Below are 16,533 nucleotides of genomic sequence, written 5' to 3' on the forward strand. Positions count from 1 at the left end.
ATTTGTTTGTGTTCTCTTCCATTTCTTTCATCAGTGTTCTGTAGTTTTCACTGCAGACATTTTTCACCTCCCTGGTTAAACTTATTCCTAGATATTTGAATGTTTTTGAAGCTATTGTAAATAGGAATGACTTCTTGATTTCCTTTTAACTGTTTCATTATTGAAGAATAAAAAGGCTACTGATTTTTGTATGTTGATTTTACAGCCTGTAACTTTACTGAATTGGTTTTTCAGTTCTAAGAGTTTTATGATGGAGCCTTTTAGTTTTTCTAAATGAAAGATCGTATCATCAGCAAAGAAGGACAATTTGACTTCCTGTTTTCCAATTTAGATGCCTTTTATTTCTTTCTCTTCTTTGACTGTCCTAGCTCAGACATCCAATACTACGTTGAACAGGAGTAGTGAGAATGACCATCCTCATCTTGGGGAATGGTTCCACCTTTTGCCCATTCTTCAAGGAAAGGCAGTCAACCTTTCCCCATTCAGGATGGTGTTAGCTGTAGTTCTGCTATATGTGGCCTTTATTATTTTGAGGTATGTTCCTTCTATATTTGGCTTGTTGGGAGTTTTAATTGTGAAGGGATGTTGAATTTTATCAAATGCTTTTTCTGCATCTATCAAGATGATCATATGGTTTTTGCCCTTCATTCTGTTGATGTGAAGTTTCACATTTACTTCTCTGCATATACTAAACCATCCTTTCATCCCTGGTCTAAATCCCACTTGATCATGGTATATTATCTTTTAATTGAATTCAGTTTTCTAGTATGTTGCTGATAACTTTTGCATCTATTTTCATCAGGAATATTGGTCTGCAGTTTTCTTTTGTTGTTCCTTGTCTGGTTTTGGTATCAGGGTAATGCTAGCCCTACAGAATAAGTTAGGGAAAATTCTCTCTCCTAATCTTTTGGAACAGTTTCAGGAGGATTGGTATGAGTTATTCTTATATGTTTGGTGGAATTTTGTGGTGAATCCACCTGGTTCTGGGCTTTTCTTTGTTCAGATACTATTACTGCTTCAATCTCACTGCCTGTTATTGGTCGATTCGGGTTTTCCATTTCTTCCTGATTCAATCTTAGTAGGTTGTACATTTCCAAGTATTCATCCATTTCCCATGGGTTTTCCACTGGTTAGCATAATAGTCCCTGATGACCTTTTCTGTTTCTGTGGTATCAATTATAATGTCTCTGTTTTCATTTATAATTTTATTTGAGTCTTTGCTGTACTCTTCTTGGTTAGTCTAGCTAGTGGTTGTTATCAATTTTACCTTTTCAAAGAACCAACGTTTTTTTCCATTCATCTTTCCATATTTTTCTTTTCAGGTCTACTGTGATCTGTATTATTTCCTTCTGATAGTGTGGATTCAGTTTGTTATTGCTTTCCTAGTTCCTTGAGGTACACTATTAGATTATTTATTTGAAATCTTTCTGCTTTTTTGATGTAGGTGCTTATTGCTATGAACTTCCCTTTAAGTACTGCTTTTGTTGTGTCCAACAGGTTGCGATATGTTGCTTCCATTTCATTTGTTCCAAAAAATTTATTTTCTTATTAATTTATTCATTGAACCAATGGTTGTTCAGGAGCATGTTGTTTATTTTCCGTTTATTTCTATAGTTTCCAAAGTTTCTCTTGGCATTGATTTCTAGTTTTCTACCATTGTGATCTGGCAATATACTTGATGTGATTTTGAATTTTAAAAATTTGTTGAGATTTGTTTTGTGGTTTAATATATGGTCTATCTTGGAGAATGTTCCTTGTGCTGATGAGAAGAATGTGTATTCTGCCATTGTTAGATAAGATGTCCTCTAAATGTCTGCTAAGTCCTTTTGGTCTAAAGTCCAGTTTAAAATGAATGTTTCTTTTCTGATTATATGTCTCAGTGATCTGTCTAGTGCTGGCAGTGGGGTATTAAAGTGCCATAATTTTATCAGAGTTCATCTATTTATTTAGATATGGCAATATTTGCTTTATGAATCTAGGTGCTACAGTGTTGGATGCCAATATGGATTTGGTGTTACATCCTCTTGCTAGATTGATCCCATTATCATTATACAATGACCTTCTTTGTCTTTTTCTTACTGTTTTTTATTTAAAGTGTTGTATCTAATATGAGTATAGTATGCCTGCTCATTTTTTGTTAACATTTCCATGAAATACTTTTTTTATTCCTTTATTTTCAGTTTATATGCATCTTTAAAGGTAAATTATGTTTCTTGTAGGCAGCATATGGCTAGATCATGGTTTTTTTTAATCCATTCGAGCAGTCTATATAAGTAAAGAATTTAATCAATTTACACTCAAAATTATTATTGATATGTGAGGTTGTCCCTTCAACGTATTAATTATTTTCTGGTTATTTTGTGTATTCTTTGTTCCTTTCCTTTTCTCTTACTGTTTGTTATTGTGGTTTGGTGGTTTTCTACAGTAATACTATTTGAGTCCTTTCTCTTCTTCATTTGTTTGTTTGCTTTACCAGTGAGTTTTATACTTTTGTGTGTTTTCATGATAGCAAATGTCACTCACTATATCCAAGTTTAGAACTCCCTTGAGGAATTTCTTGTAAGGCCAGTGTAGTGGTGATGAATTCTTTCAGCTTTTGCTTGTATGAGAAAGATGTTATTTCTCCTTCATTTATGAAGAATAATTTCACTAGATATTTTATATTTTGCCTTCTGGAACCCTTATAATTTGAAAATTTGGTCTCTTATGATGCCCCGTATGTAATAAAGGCTTTGCTCTTTTTTTAATTGTTTTTACTTTTATTTTGTATAAAGAATTATCTTCTAGATCTAAAATTCTTTCTTCTGCTTGATCTAGTCTATTGTTGAAGCTTTTGAACGCATTTTGCATTTCATTTAATAAATTCCTCAGTTCCATAATTTATGTTTGGTTACATTTTTGGTATCAATCTCTTTAGCAAATTTCTTATTCATATCATGCATTCTTTTTCTGATTTCTTTGTATTGTTTTGCAGAATTCTCATGTTTCTCACTGAGCTTCTTTGGAGTCAATCATTTAACTTCTTTTTCTGAGATTTCATTAATTTATCTTTGATTGGGATCTGTTGTTGGAGAATTATTCCTGTGGAGGTGTCATATGTCCTGGCTTTTTCTTATTTTCTGTACCATTATATTCATATCTGTACATTTACTATAACAGCCACTTCTTGCAATTTTTTAAATTTGCTCTGGTAGGGGAGGACATTTTCCAGAAGATGTATCTATGCTGTTAGTTGCGTAGGACACTTTGGTTGTGATTTTGAGTGCAATAGTGTAAACTCTGTAAGATTCCTTCAGGTATAAATAGTACCAGTGGTATCTATAATTTCTTCAGTGGCTCAGGGTGCAATTATTAAATGAGGCTGTGGTTTTGCTGGGGACTGTAACACCAGGTAGGTCAGTCTTTGAGCCCCAGTGATGGCATCAGTGGCTAAGTATGTGTGTCCTTAGGCCCCAGGTTGGTCTGGCACCATTATTAGTGAGTCTAGATGGGCCAATTTTTGAGTTTCCAGATAGATTATTTGGATGCCAGCAGTGACAATAGCAGGTGGGGTGGGTGGGGATGTTCATGAACCCCTGGGCAGCCAGCTTTATGTGAATGATGACAATGGCAGTGGCAGAATCATCCTCTTAGTCCCAAGTGGTTCACACTGGTATTGGTGTTGGCTGTATTCAGCTGAGTGGGCTGGTCTTCAGGCACACAGGTGGTGCATGCAGGTAGGTACCCGCTGTGGTAGTAGCAGTCATGTGGGTAGGCCTGATCTCAGGCACCTGGGAAGACTGTTCAGGTGCCAATTGTGGTGGACAGGGCTAGGTGATCCTCTTGCTTCCTGTGTGCTCTGGCACAGGGGTTTGGGGGTGGCAGGGCAAAGCTGAGCCAAACTTGTCCTCATGCCCTCTGATAATGAGTACAGGCACCAGATGTAGTAGTTAGTGGTGAGGGAATCCCTAGAAAAGTGATATGCTCTGATGGTAGGTGGCAGCAGCTGTGCTAGTTCCCTGCCACTGGGGAGGGCAATGCCACCTTCAGTACCGGGCAACCTAGGTCAGCAGGTGGAAAACACACACACCATTTTCACCACAGCCCAAGTGGCACTCTTTCCTCAGCCCCTCTGCAGTAGCTGACACCTTGCTCATGCCTCAGCCTCAATGGCAGCAGCATGCATTGTGATAGCATCTCAGCCCCTGGTGTGGGTGGCCCCTGGTCGCTGGCATCTAAGTTGGGAGGCAGCAAGTGTGCTTCTCAGTAGCAGTGGTCTCCAGGATAATGTGCTATCTGTTGGAGGCAAGGCTCTAAGATAGCTGCTTGCTATAGCTGCTTAGGTCTCACAGAATGTGTGAGACTCGGTGTGAGCTCCTTCCCTGGACCAGTGCCATCACACAGTCTCTCAGCATCTTCCAATGTTAGTTTCAGGGCAAGTGAGGGTCAAGAGACTCTCCTGTGGCCAGGATTTCAGGAGTCCATAGTGGAAATGGAAACCACTGAAAGTTTCTTATTAACCTTTTCCTCGTATTAAGGAGTCTCCCTCAGCTCCCAGCTGATCCTACTGAGTAGACTGCCTCATTTCCTTCCCCTTTCTTTTTTTTTTTTTTTTTTTTTTTTTTTTTGAGACGGAGTCTCGCTCTGCCGCCCAGGCTGGAGTGCAGTGGCCGGATCTCAGCTCACTGCAAGCTCCGCCTCCTGGGTTTACGCCATTCTCCTGCCTCAGCCTCCCAAGTAGCTGGGACTACAGGCGCCCGCCACGTCGCCCGGCTAGTTTTTTGTATTTTTTAGTAGAGACGGGGTTTCACCGTGTTAGCCAGGATGGTCTCGATCTCCTGACCTCGTGATCCTCCCGTCTCGGCCTCCCAAAGTGCTGGGATTACAGGCTTGAGCCACCGCGCCCGGCCTCCTTCCCCTTTCTTGGTTTAGGCATTTACTGTCACTTTTCTGTTGAATTACAGTGTTCTGTCTTGGATGATCTATCTGAAGTGTGATCATCTACTCATTATGTTGGTTCTTCTTAGTGGAGGAAGCGAGTATGAAATACCTCGTCAGCCATCTTGAAGCTTTCCTCTTTCATATCTTTTCCTTATCACATCATATCTATTTCCCTATAGATCCTCAAATTTATTAGCACAGAGTTACACAACGTCTTTTAGAAGTCAATTCCTCTCATTCTGAACTGTGAGTAATGTGATTGATGTTGTTATTTCTTCCTTCTTTCCTTCCTTTCCTTCGTCTTTTCTTTTCCTTCTTTTTTTAGTTCTTCCCTTCCTTTCAATGAAGCACAGTAGAATGTTTGTTTTTTTAAATGCAACATCCCTCACTTGAAGTCTTTCAAAGACTTTAGAATAAAGTCCACATTATCTATTAATATAAAACAAAGTGCTTCTCAGGTTGGCATTTATCTACTTCTGTATCTCACTGCCACTCTAATTCTATGCTGAATACTGGCTTTATTTTATCATTTAATCTTTGCACATGAAGTTAAAATATCCTTTACTCCCTCTATATCCATTCTCTCCCTAGAAATATCCTGCTGGTTCCAAGATCCATTCCAATTTGTAATTGTCTGGGAAGTCTTCTTTGGAGGTCCTAAAGCTGGAACCTCATCCTCTTTGTAATTCTCCTCTGTTGAGCCTGTCAATTTTGAAGTTCCCTGGAGCTCAATCCTCACACCTTTCCTCTATGTATACTCAAATCCCAGAAGAAAATCCATCCTATGTCATCAAATACCATCTTTACACTGGTGAACTCTAAATTTTTATCTCCAGCTATGATTTTGTCCTGCTAATTTAATACCTCTATATAGCTATCATTAAATATATCAAGCTTAATGTATCAAAAATGGAAGTCTTGATCGTATTTCTGCTTTTCAAATGTATTTTTCTCTAAGTGTTCCCCGTCTCAGTAAACAGTATTCATCCAGTTTGTTCAGTTCAAGAGTTTTGGAACTACCCTTGACTCCTGTCTTTCTCTTAATACAAACACCCAGTCTAGTACTAAGACCTGCTATCCATACCTTCAAAAATATTTCTTACCACTTCTACCTCTACCACTCTAGTCCAAGTGACCATTATCTCTTGCCTGCAGTACTGCAACTGCCTCCCAATTAGCCTTTCTTCTTCCCCTTTTATTAAATTACAATATATTTATTTCCACATAAAAACGAGTATCACATTAAATAACTCAGATCATTACCCCCCACAATTCAATCTTCTAATGACATTGCATCTCATTTCAGAATACAATGTATAGTATTTACAATGGCCTACAGGGCCAGAAATAATCTAACTCCTGAATACTTCATCTCTTATCATCCATACCATTAGTGATAGATACATCATTGCCAGACTGACCCCCTTACTATTTCTTGAACACACCCATACCTACCACTGTGCTGTTCCCTTTGACAGGAATGCATATCCATCAGAAATCCAAATGATTTAATTTCTCACTTCTTTTGGGTCATTTATTTTTTCCTAGTTCTTATCACTACTTGCCATTATATTAGAATTTTTCTGTTTGTTTATCATCCACTAATTCATTAAAATATAAGCTCTGTAAAGTCAGGAGACTCACTTTTTTGTTCATGCCTGAAACTTTCCCTGATTTGTAGTAGATACTGTATTAAAACTTGTTAAATAAATGAGAGATTGAATATATCTAATGTATTATTCCAGTATAGTGGCTGTCTTCTCTGTAAATCACAAACTTTAAGTCCAGGGACAAAGTACTTTTTCTGTCTCTCCCCAAGAATCTACCAGATGATTACACAGTAGATACGCAAGCAATATTTATTATGGAGTAAATTAATAAACACTTTCATTCTCTTTTGTAAGAGGGTGAGGAAAATCTTATGAATAAGGAAAGCTAAGGACGCCAGCTTGATTATGTCACACATGGCAGAAATAAGAGGGAACTCTGCAAGAAAATACCTTAAAGACCTTCAGACTCTTTCTACCCCTTTTCCAGCATAAAGGTTTCCATCTGCAAGGGAAAGTTTTCTGGAAACAGTAGCTTAGGAAAATACACAACATGTAGCTGTTATAATTGCCATGTTTATATTGAGTTCTGGGTTAGCTAGTCTGAAACAGCCCTGGTAAAAATAAATTTTCAGTGTGTTTTAAGCAATCAGTGTTTCCAATAAGCACTGTCAACATGACCTTTAGTGGTCTCCAGAACTTCTCCTTCACTAAGTATTTAACTGGCTGTTCAGCCCCTATGGCTTCCTGTCTGCCTTTAATTTTCCCTCAGCATTTTTTCATGCCATGCTAGAGCAACAACAAAATACACAAGCCATCCTTTGAGAGAATTTCTGAACATAATTTGCAAAGCTATTGACATAAAAAAAATTGAGACAGGTTGACAGAAAGAGTATCAGTGGATACCACATATTCTCCATTGGATAGACAAATGAACCTCACGTTCTAATTCCCTAACTCCCTATTATCTACTTAACACTGAACTATTTCTTTTACATTTTCTTTCCTAGAGAAATTTTGGCTTTCACAGAAGAGCAAATACAGAAATTTTTTTTGATAAATCTAATGCCCAAGCTCCATAATAATACTAGTATTTGAGAGTAATTATAATTCCTATAAAACTGCCTGAGGTCATTCTGAAGCTCTGAAAGCTTTTGTGGTATTTTCATACTCATTCTCAGGGCCTTTTTATTAAATCATTCTTTTCCTCACTAAAACAACATCAAAATTAATACCATTAGACATTATTGAAAAATTAGGAAGTCACGATATGAACATAATATTATGTGTAATGAATTTTAAGTAATTTTATTGTCATTTTGAAACAAAGAATTTATAGTCATTTAATGAATGTGTAACTTAACCTAGCAGTTGAACTAATCGCATAGATACATAAAGAATACTTTCTGATTCAACATTGCATTTTTTTCAAACAATAGAAAAACAGTAAGTCATACCAAAAATTTTTATCTGTCAAAAAGCATAATAGCAGTATGAATCAAATTTGATTTCTTCTCTTGCACCTACAATTAAAAGAATGTACCAAAAATAGAGAAAAAGGATAAGATGATGGGAAAAAGCAGACAAAAGGGGACATAAATCACGGTTCCAACTCTGCAACTGTACATTTAATTAATATTAATTTCTGGATTTCAAAAGGGTGACATAGAATATGTTTCAAAACTAAAACAATCAAATAACAATATAAACAAAAAATCAAACCATATAAGTAGCCTATATGTTAGATCTACTTTTTTAATGTTTGAGATGTTGTCCTATTACTTTTACTGCTTAATACCTATTTAAAGCTCACATAATATGAAGGAGTTTATTAAAGCTGCTGTGAGCTATAGCATTTACCCTCCAGAAACTCATCTACCGTCAATCCTTCTTTTGTTCTACCTGACTGTCATTTGATTCAGCTCTGGATCAAAACTAGTGCTGTGGACATATGAAATTATAAAATTGCTAACTAGAAAAGCAGTGACAGAAATTGCTCACTAAAAAGTAAGATTAAAAAATTGATCACAGGGCCGGGTATGGTGGTTCATGCATGCAATCCCAGCATTTTACGAAGCCAAGGTGGGTGGTTCACTTTAGCTCAGAAATTCGAGACCAGCCTGGGCAACATGGCGAAACCCCATCTCTACTAAAAATACTAAAAATTAGCCGGGCATGGTGGCACACGCCAGTTATCCCAACTACTTGGGAGGATGAGGCATCAGAATTGCTTGAATCCAGGAGGTAGGGTTTACAGTGAGCCAAGATTGCACCACTGCACTCCAGTCAGGGCAACAGAGCAAGATTTGGTTAAAAGAAAAAAAACATTGGTCACAGGATACAGAGAGCAGGGGACAGTTTAGAAAATTTTAATGAATGTTAATGTCAGCCATAACTATGATTACCTAGATCATACTTAAGAACTGTTGACTGATGGGGGCTCAACTTAGGAAATAGTGATTTACATGTACAAAGCATGAGGAAGGGTTTACAAACACAGTTGTAGTTGTTTTGTTTTGTTTAAACACCCAAAAACTAGGACCGGTATTTATTTCTTCAAAGAAAATAGAGAAGGGAAACCAAACATATCATAAACACTTATTCTCAAGAGCATGCTATAAACTATCTTGCAGAAACAAAGCCATGTTAGGTAGAATGTCCCAGACTGTATACACCAGAAGCAGTTCCACCGTACCACAGGGCCTCTCACCTTAAAAGTTGTGGTGCCATACAGCTTGGTAGTGTGAACTGTTTCTGGAAGCACATTAGTGATGTTGGTGATAAATTCTTCCAAGTACTTACAGGATTTCTCCAAATGTGTTGTATTGATAATAATCTGGACAAGCTAGAAAACAACAAATACAGGTAAAAGTCATTTGACTACTCACCCCAGGATGAATGGTTCAATATGAATCTGCCAGTACAAGACAAATGAAAGACATGATGGAAAAGGCCATCCACATTCTGGTAAGGGGTATGTTAAAGCATGGGCTTTCATGTTACTGCTTCTAGGAAGTTTTTGATATGGTCAGGCTTTGTATCCCCACCCAAATCTCATCTTGAATTGTAATCCCCATAATCCCACATATCAAGGAAGAGACCAGGTGAAGGTAATTGAATCATGGGGGCAGTTTCCCCCATGCCATTCTTGTGATAGTGAGTGAGTTCTCACAGATCTGATAGTTTTATAAGGGGCTCTTCTCCCTTTACTCACAGTTCTCCTTCTTGTCACCCTGTGAAGAAGTCCTTTGCTTCCCCTTTGCCTTCCACCATGATTGTAAGTATCCTGAGGCCTACCAAGTCATGCTGAACTGTGAGTAAATTAAAATTCTCTCCTTTATAAATTACCCAGTCTCAGGCAGTTCTTTATAGCAGTATGAAAATGGACTAATACAGCCATCCTAGCATTTCAAAACCTTTTGTATTTTCCCGTATTATGGGAACAACTAATCACTGTATTCTAAAGGTATGTTTTCTTTTGTTTAAAAAGATTAGACTAAGAACAAAAATTGCTACTGTTTAGCATGATGCCTTCCAACTAAAACATTGCCAAATGAACTAAACAAATAAATGATAACCAAAAGAATAGGAATCATTAAAATGGCAACAAGACATTTCAAAATTAGGCATAATGAACAGAGAGATGTTAGGAGAGATTACAATATGTTAATAAACTACAACAGTTTATGGAAGAAAGAACATGGGCATCAAAATGAAAGTAACCAGGGAATTAATGACTTACTTTATTATTATTACCTTCTGATCTTGGGAGATTTTCTTTACTTTTATAACCCTATTTCCTTATCTGTAAAATGTCAATAATAATATCTACTTTACAGAGTTATTGTGAGGATTAAATATTCTGCTATTAACACTATTTCCCTTTTCTTACATAGAACAGACTGTTAAAAAGACAGTACTGGTAAAAAAAATAAAAATAAAAATAAAAAGTTGTCTTCTATAAATTACTTAAAGAGGAAGATAAAGAATAACTATTATTGTCTGTATAGAATTAAGGATTCTAAAGATTAACTTTGTGATTCATTTTCCTACACTGTTTTCCCATAAACTTGGAAAAGTAGTTAAAGGGACATAATTATAACTTCCATTTTATTATAACAGAAATGAAAATGAAGTGATTTTCTTTAGATCATATAGCCTAAATGGAACTAATACTACGTCCTGTACCTTCCAGTTATGGACTCATCTAAATGACTCTGCCAGTGCCTTTAGCGTAAGCATAATATGGCAGCTCTGAAGTGCTGCAAGATTGTGTACATTAGACTAAAATATAAGATTCAGGGCCTGCAATCAACTAGACCCCAATATGCTCTGATTCTACTGTCTGTAAAAAGAAGAGGGAAAAAAGTGGTATCTATTACTTATTTCTTAACTATTAAACTATCCAAACTGTTCATATTCGTTAGAGTTTAAAAGAAATACAAACAGGAAATAGAATGGAACTCTTTTTTTGTCTCTCTTTTCTACATCTTTACTTTGCATTTTCACAAAAATATGCCTGATGGTGAGGTTATGGCAGGTAGGGGGTAGTTTTGGCATGTAAGGCAATGAATTAATCTAGGTCTTTTGGTCTAGTGAGACAGTGAGCCAAGAGGGTGGAGGGGGGGTGGTGGATGGTGGCATATGACACAAAGCAGAAATTGGAACTAAAGATGGGGGTGGTACTACAATGGTTTACAATCCATGATAATTCAAAACAATGTTAAAAAGTTGGAATTTTATTTCAGTAAGAATCATATCATGCTGTGGAATATTAAACAAAAATACAAATAGGACTGTAATCAGAAAATACATTCTTACTTCTTCCACATCATCCAGCACAGGATAAAAGCACACACTTCATTCTCAAAAAATACATGTCAATTCATAATGACAATGTTTCAGTACTGGTTTCAACTAAGAAAAAGAGTATCTTCTACTCCACTAAGGATCATCCTGACAATCTTAGGAAAATAACTACTTTGAAACACAATAACAAAGGGCAAAAACACAGAGATACAATTCCAATAAATTCTCTTAGATGAAAAGTTAGGTCAACACTGGGACTAGATCTCTGTATTTTCCCCCACAACTCATCAGACAAGTTCATATACATCAGCTCTCCTTTCCATTCATTCCACAGTTCGAATTCAGAAATTTTGAGTTTTGAACACAAGACTACTACATCCTATAAAATTACCAAAAACAACAACCTTTTAACTTTGGAGTGTTCTAGGAAAAAATATCCACCAAAATAAGCAATTCATCACCCTCTTGCTTTCAGCGTTTTCTCCTTCAGAGGAAGACTAAAATCATTTTAAAATATTTAAGTTGTGTGGATTAAATAATTCGTCTTCCTGAGTGGGAAGGTGGCTACTGGCAAGGTTGTCTTGATGTGGGAGTCAGAAAATTAAGAGAGTTAATTTGAGAACTGAAACATTTCTATTTTAAAATCAGTATTACCTATGGAAACACATTCTGTCAGTCAAAAGAAATCCTAATAATAAGGAGGAATCATGTCATGTTATTGAAATAAAAAACAGTGGCAGTCAAAGAGAAAATTATCCTGTTTTACAGGATACTGGCAGTTAAAGAAAAAAAAGGGAGGTGGCTTCACTGGGTGCAGTAGTAATTTCGCATGACTTTTTAAAGATCTGTCAACACAAAAGATCACCATGAATTATATCAACTGGCTGTCAGTCACTTTTTGAAATGTTTCATTGCTGAGCATAGAATAGACTATTAAGACACTCTAGGATTACAGTAGATACCATGTCATTTTCAGAGAGAATATTGTCTGTTAATGAGGTCTAAGTGATAACTTCTCCTGAATGACAGCTACCAAAATCCTTACAAGGGCATTTACTAATGTAAAACCAGATGCTTTGGGCATAATTTCAAATTGAAAGATAAAATGAAGCAATTTCAGATAACTTCCATCAGAGTTTGAGCTCCCTTGATGATATTTTTAACGACTACTTCCCAGTCTCTTATAATATATAACACTGCAGTAATCCAAACTGTCCTAAACATTATTTCAGGGACATAAAACTAACAATAGATCAAATATTGATTATCTCTTACATAAAGTTCTATGAGAATTGTCAAAAATGAACATTATAAATCAAACGACTATCTCTCACAAGTAAATAACACAAGTCACTTAAGTGAAAAACCATTAAAAATTAGAAAATTTTTCTGTCTCTCCTTCCTTGTATCAGAGAAAATCTAATGAGAAAGGCACATAGCACACCGTGGAGGTCATTTCTTTTTTTTTTTTTTTTTCAATTTTACATTAAGTTCCAGTATACATGTGCAGAACGTGCAGGTTTGTTACATAGGTATATGTATGCCAGGGTGGTTTGCTGTACCTATTGACCCGTCCTCTTAAAGATCCCTCCACTCAGCCGGGCATGGCAGCTGTAATCCCAGCACTTTGGAAGGCCGAGGCGGGCAGATCACGAGGTCAGAAGATGGAGACCATCCTGGCTAACACGGTGAAACCTTGTCTCTACTAAAAATACACAAAAATTAGCCAACCGTGGTGGCACGTGCCTGTAGTCCCAGCTACTCGGGAGGCTGAGGCAGGAGAACTACTTGAATGTGGGATTTGGAGGTTGCAGTGAGACGAGATCATGCCACTGCATTCCAGCATGGGTGACAGAGCAAGACTCTGTCTCAAAAAAAAAAAAAAAAAAAATCCCTCCCCTCATCCCCCACGCCACAACAGGTCCTGGTATGTGTTATTCCCTTCCCTATGTCCATGTGTTCTCATTGTTCAACTCCCATTTACGAGTGAGAACATGGAGTGTTTGGTTTTCTGTTTGTGTGTTAGTTTGCTGAGGATGATGGCTTCCAGATTCATCCATGTCCCTGTAAAAGACATGATCTCATTCCTTTTTATGGCTGCATAGTATTCCATGGTATATAAACACCACATTTTCTTTATCTGGTCTATCATTGATGGGCATTTGGGTTGGTTCCATGACTTTGCTATTGTAAATAGTATGGCAATAAACATACATGTACATGTGTCTTTATAGTAAAATGATTTATATTCCTTTGGGTATATACCCAGTAGTGGGATTGCTGGGTCAAATGTTATTTCTTGGTTCTAGATCCTTCAGGAATTGCCATACTATCTTCCACAATGGGGGAACTAATTTACATTCCCAGCAACGGTGTAAAAGTGTTCCTATTTCTTGTGGTCATTTCTCCTCCAAACCTGCTCAAAACACCCTAGTGGAACCTGAACCATGATGACATTCTATTTTTGACAAACCCCAGAAAATATCTTCATCATCTTCCATAGTTCAAAACTAAGCCTTAAATTCCAAGAAGAGGTTTCCATTCCCTCTTATTTCTGGAATATACACATCTGCATATATTAAAACTGCTTTTAGCATGTTTCCCAAAACAGACAATTCAGTACAATAAACCTTCAACAGGACTAATCCAAAGGAAGAAAATGAGAAGTCACACTCCTCTTCATACCACCAAGGCCTCTCAACTGTTAAATCTGCAAAACAAAAAACTAAATAGTAGCATTGGTTCTCATTCACAAAAATGAGCTATCACATAGACTTCAAGGGATTTGATCTCCTTTTCACCCTAATCAGGGTACAGAAAACTGTGTCAACCACTCATTTTATAACTCAATTTATAACCGCTCATTTATATCATGTTATAAAATGATTAAACATCTAAAATACTAAATACCTAAAATACTAAAATACATGAAACTACTGGTTACAAATTCCAAGATAAAGTACAAAGTTTATATTTGACAAGACTTAAGTATAAAACATGGTAACAAAGTGAGCAATATCACTTCTGTTAACCAGAGGGGAAATGAATGGAATGTGGAAAATGAGAGGATAGAATCATATGGTCATCAATCTAAATTATACTAAAAGTAAAGAATAAATGCAAAGCACTGTTCATTTCTTCAGGTCTCTACGACCATATTAGGTATGCATAGTGCACTACATCACAGAAGTGCCCTGTGATCATAAAAATACAAATACCCAATATGGTTTCACTAGAAGGAACTCTGAACTTCTTTCAACATATTATAAATAATTAAACATAAATACTACTGTAAATTATAAAGTATCAGATGAAAATGTACCCAATTCTTTAGAACTAGTATTGATATGAACTGATATATTGCAGCTTCCAGCAAAATATGATTTAAGAAAATATACAATCATGGTTGAGCGTGGTGGCTCATGCCTGTAATCCCAGCACTTTGGGAGGCTGAGGTGGATCACCTGAGGTCAGGAGTTCGAGACCAGTCTGGTCAATATGGTGAAACATCGTTTCTACTAAAATACAAAAATTAGCTAGGTGTGGTGGCACACACCTGTAATCCCAGCCACTCAGGAGGCTGAGGTAGAAGAATTGCTTGAACCTGAGAGGTGGAGGTTGCACTGACCCGAGATCAGGCCACTGCACTCCAGCCTGAGAGACGGAACGAGACTCCATTTCAAAAAAAAAGAAAGAAAGAAAAACAAAATGTACAATCGTGTTAGCTAGTTTCACTTTAATACATGTACACTAGTCAAGAGTGGGCACTAAATGCTAACAAATAACCACATTATCTGACACAAATCAATTCCTTTTTTTTACACACCCCCAGAGGACTACAGCACACCTTCTTTCTCCTTCATCTCCCATGCTTGCTCTCCCATCTGCACGTTTAGCCGAAGACCCTGCATTTGCTGGGAAAACTAAGCATGTGGAGCCTGCCACCATAATACTTACCCAGCTACTACCATTTGCATTCACACACTCTGATTCTTATCTGTTACCAGAGGTGAACTTGACACTATCTACTGCCAATCCCTTTAACTATATATTCTATCTTAAACTCTCTTACCCAAGGACATTGCACCAGAGATTTCTCCCTTTCTCCTACATCACCCATTTTTTTTGCTCTATACTGTATCATTCCCACAATACATAACAGACTGTTATTTGTCCCATTAAAAATTTAAAAAAAAAAAAACCTGTCTTAACCGACTTCCGCTGCTATCACCCCATTTCTTTGTTTCCCTTGGTAACAAAATTTCCTGAAAGAGCTGTCTTATATTTGCTATCTCCAATTCCTCTTTTCCCATTCTTTAATTTTTTTATTTAAATAAACTCTTTATTTTAGGACAGTTTTGTATTTATATTTACAAAAGAGTTGCAGAGTTCCAATATACTCCTCACTCAGCTTCCCTTATTGTTAACATCTTACTTTACTGTGGTACATTTGCCACAACTAAGGAACCAACATAAACGCATTACTACTAATTGAACGCCATACTTTATTCAGATGTCACTAGTTTTTCCTTAATGTTCTTTATCTGTTTCTGAATTCCATCTGAGATACCACATTACATTTAGTTGCCATGTCTTCTTATTCTCTGGTCTGTGATAGTGTATCAGATTTTCCTTCTTTTTGATTACACTGACAGTTTTTTGTTTTGTTTTGTTTTGTTTTTGTTTTCATTTTTGTTTTTGTTTGAGATGGAGTCTCACTCTGCCTCCAGGCTGGAGTGCGGTGGCACAATCTCAGCTCACTGCAACCTCCGACTCCCTAGTTCAAGCGATTCTCCTGCCTCAGTCTCCCGAGAAGCTAGGATCACAGGCACGTGCCACCACGCCCAGCTAATTTTTATATTTTTAGTAGAGATGGAGTTTCACCATGTTGGCCAGGATGGTCTCCAACTCCTGACCTCGTGATTCACCCACCTCGGCCTCCCAAAGTGTTGGGATTACAGACGTGAGCCACAGTGCCCAGTCCTACACTGACAGTTTTAAGGAGTACTGGTCAAGTATGTTATAGCATGTTTTTCAAGTTTTGTTTGTTTAATGTTTTCCCATGGTTAGACTGAGCTCATGGGGCTAGGGAGGGAGAACACAGAGGCAAAGTGCCCTCTCATCAAATCATATGAAAGGTACATACTATCAATATAACTTATCACTGATGCTGTTAACCTGGAACACTTGAGCGAGGCAGCGTCTGCCAGGTTTCTTCACTGTAAAGTTACTTTTTTCCTCATTCTACCCTATACTT

At 37.0% G+C, this 16,533-nt stretch overlaps 1 protein-coding gene across 1 annotated transcript in view; it reads right to left on the bottom strand.

Annotated features, from left to right (window-relative positions):
- The window catches only part of EXOC6B (exocyst complex component 6B), a 694,448-nt gene that overhangs the window by 329,255 nt on the left and 348,660 nt on the right, over positions 1 to 16,533 (bottom strand). The window contains exon 19 of the mRNA XM_030920515.1: positions 9,178 to 9,312. Coding sequence (XP_030776375.1) covers positions 9,178 to 9,312 — 135 coding nt within the window. The remainder of the gene's footprint in view (positions 1 to 9,177; positions 9,313 to 16,533) is intronic.

Source organism: Rhinopithecus roxellana, chromosome 17 (genome assembly GCF_007565055.1).
Source record: "Rhinopithecus roxellana isolate Shanxi Qingling chromosome 17, ASM756505v1, whole genome shotgun sequence".
Taxonomy (NCBI): domain Eukaryota; kingdom Metazoa; phylum Chordata; class Mammalia; order Primates; family Cercopithecidae; genus Rhinopithecus; species Rhinopithecus roxellana.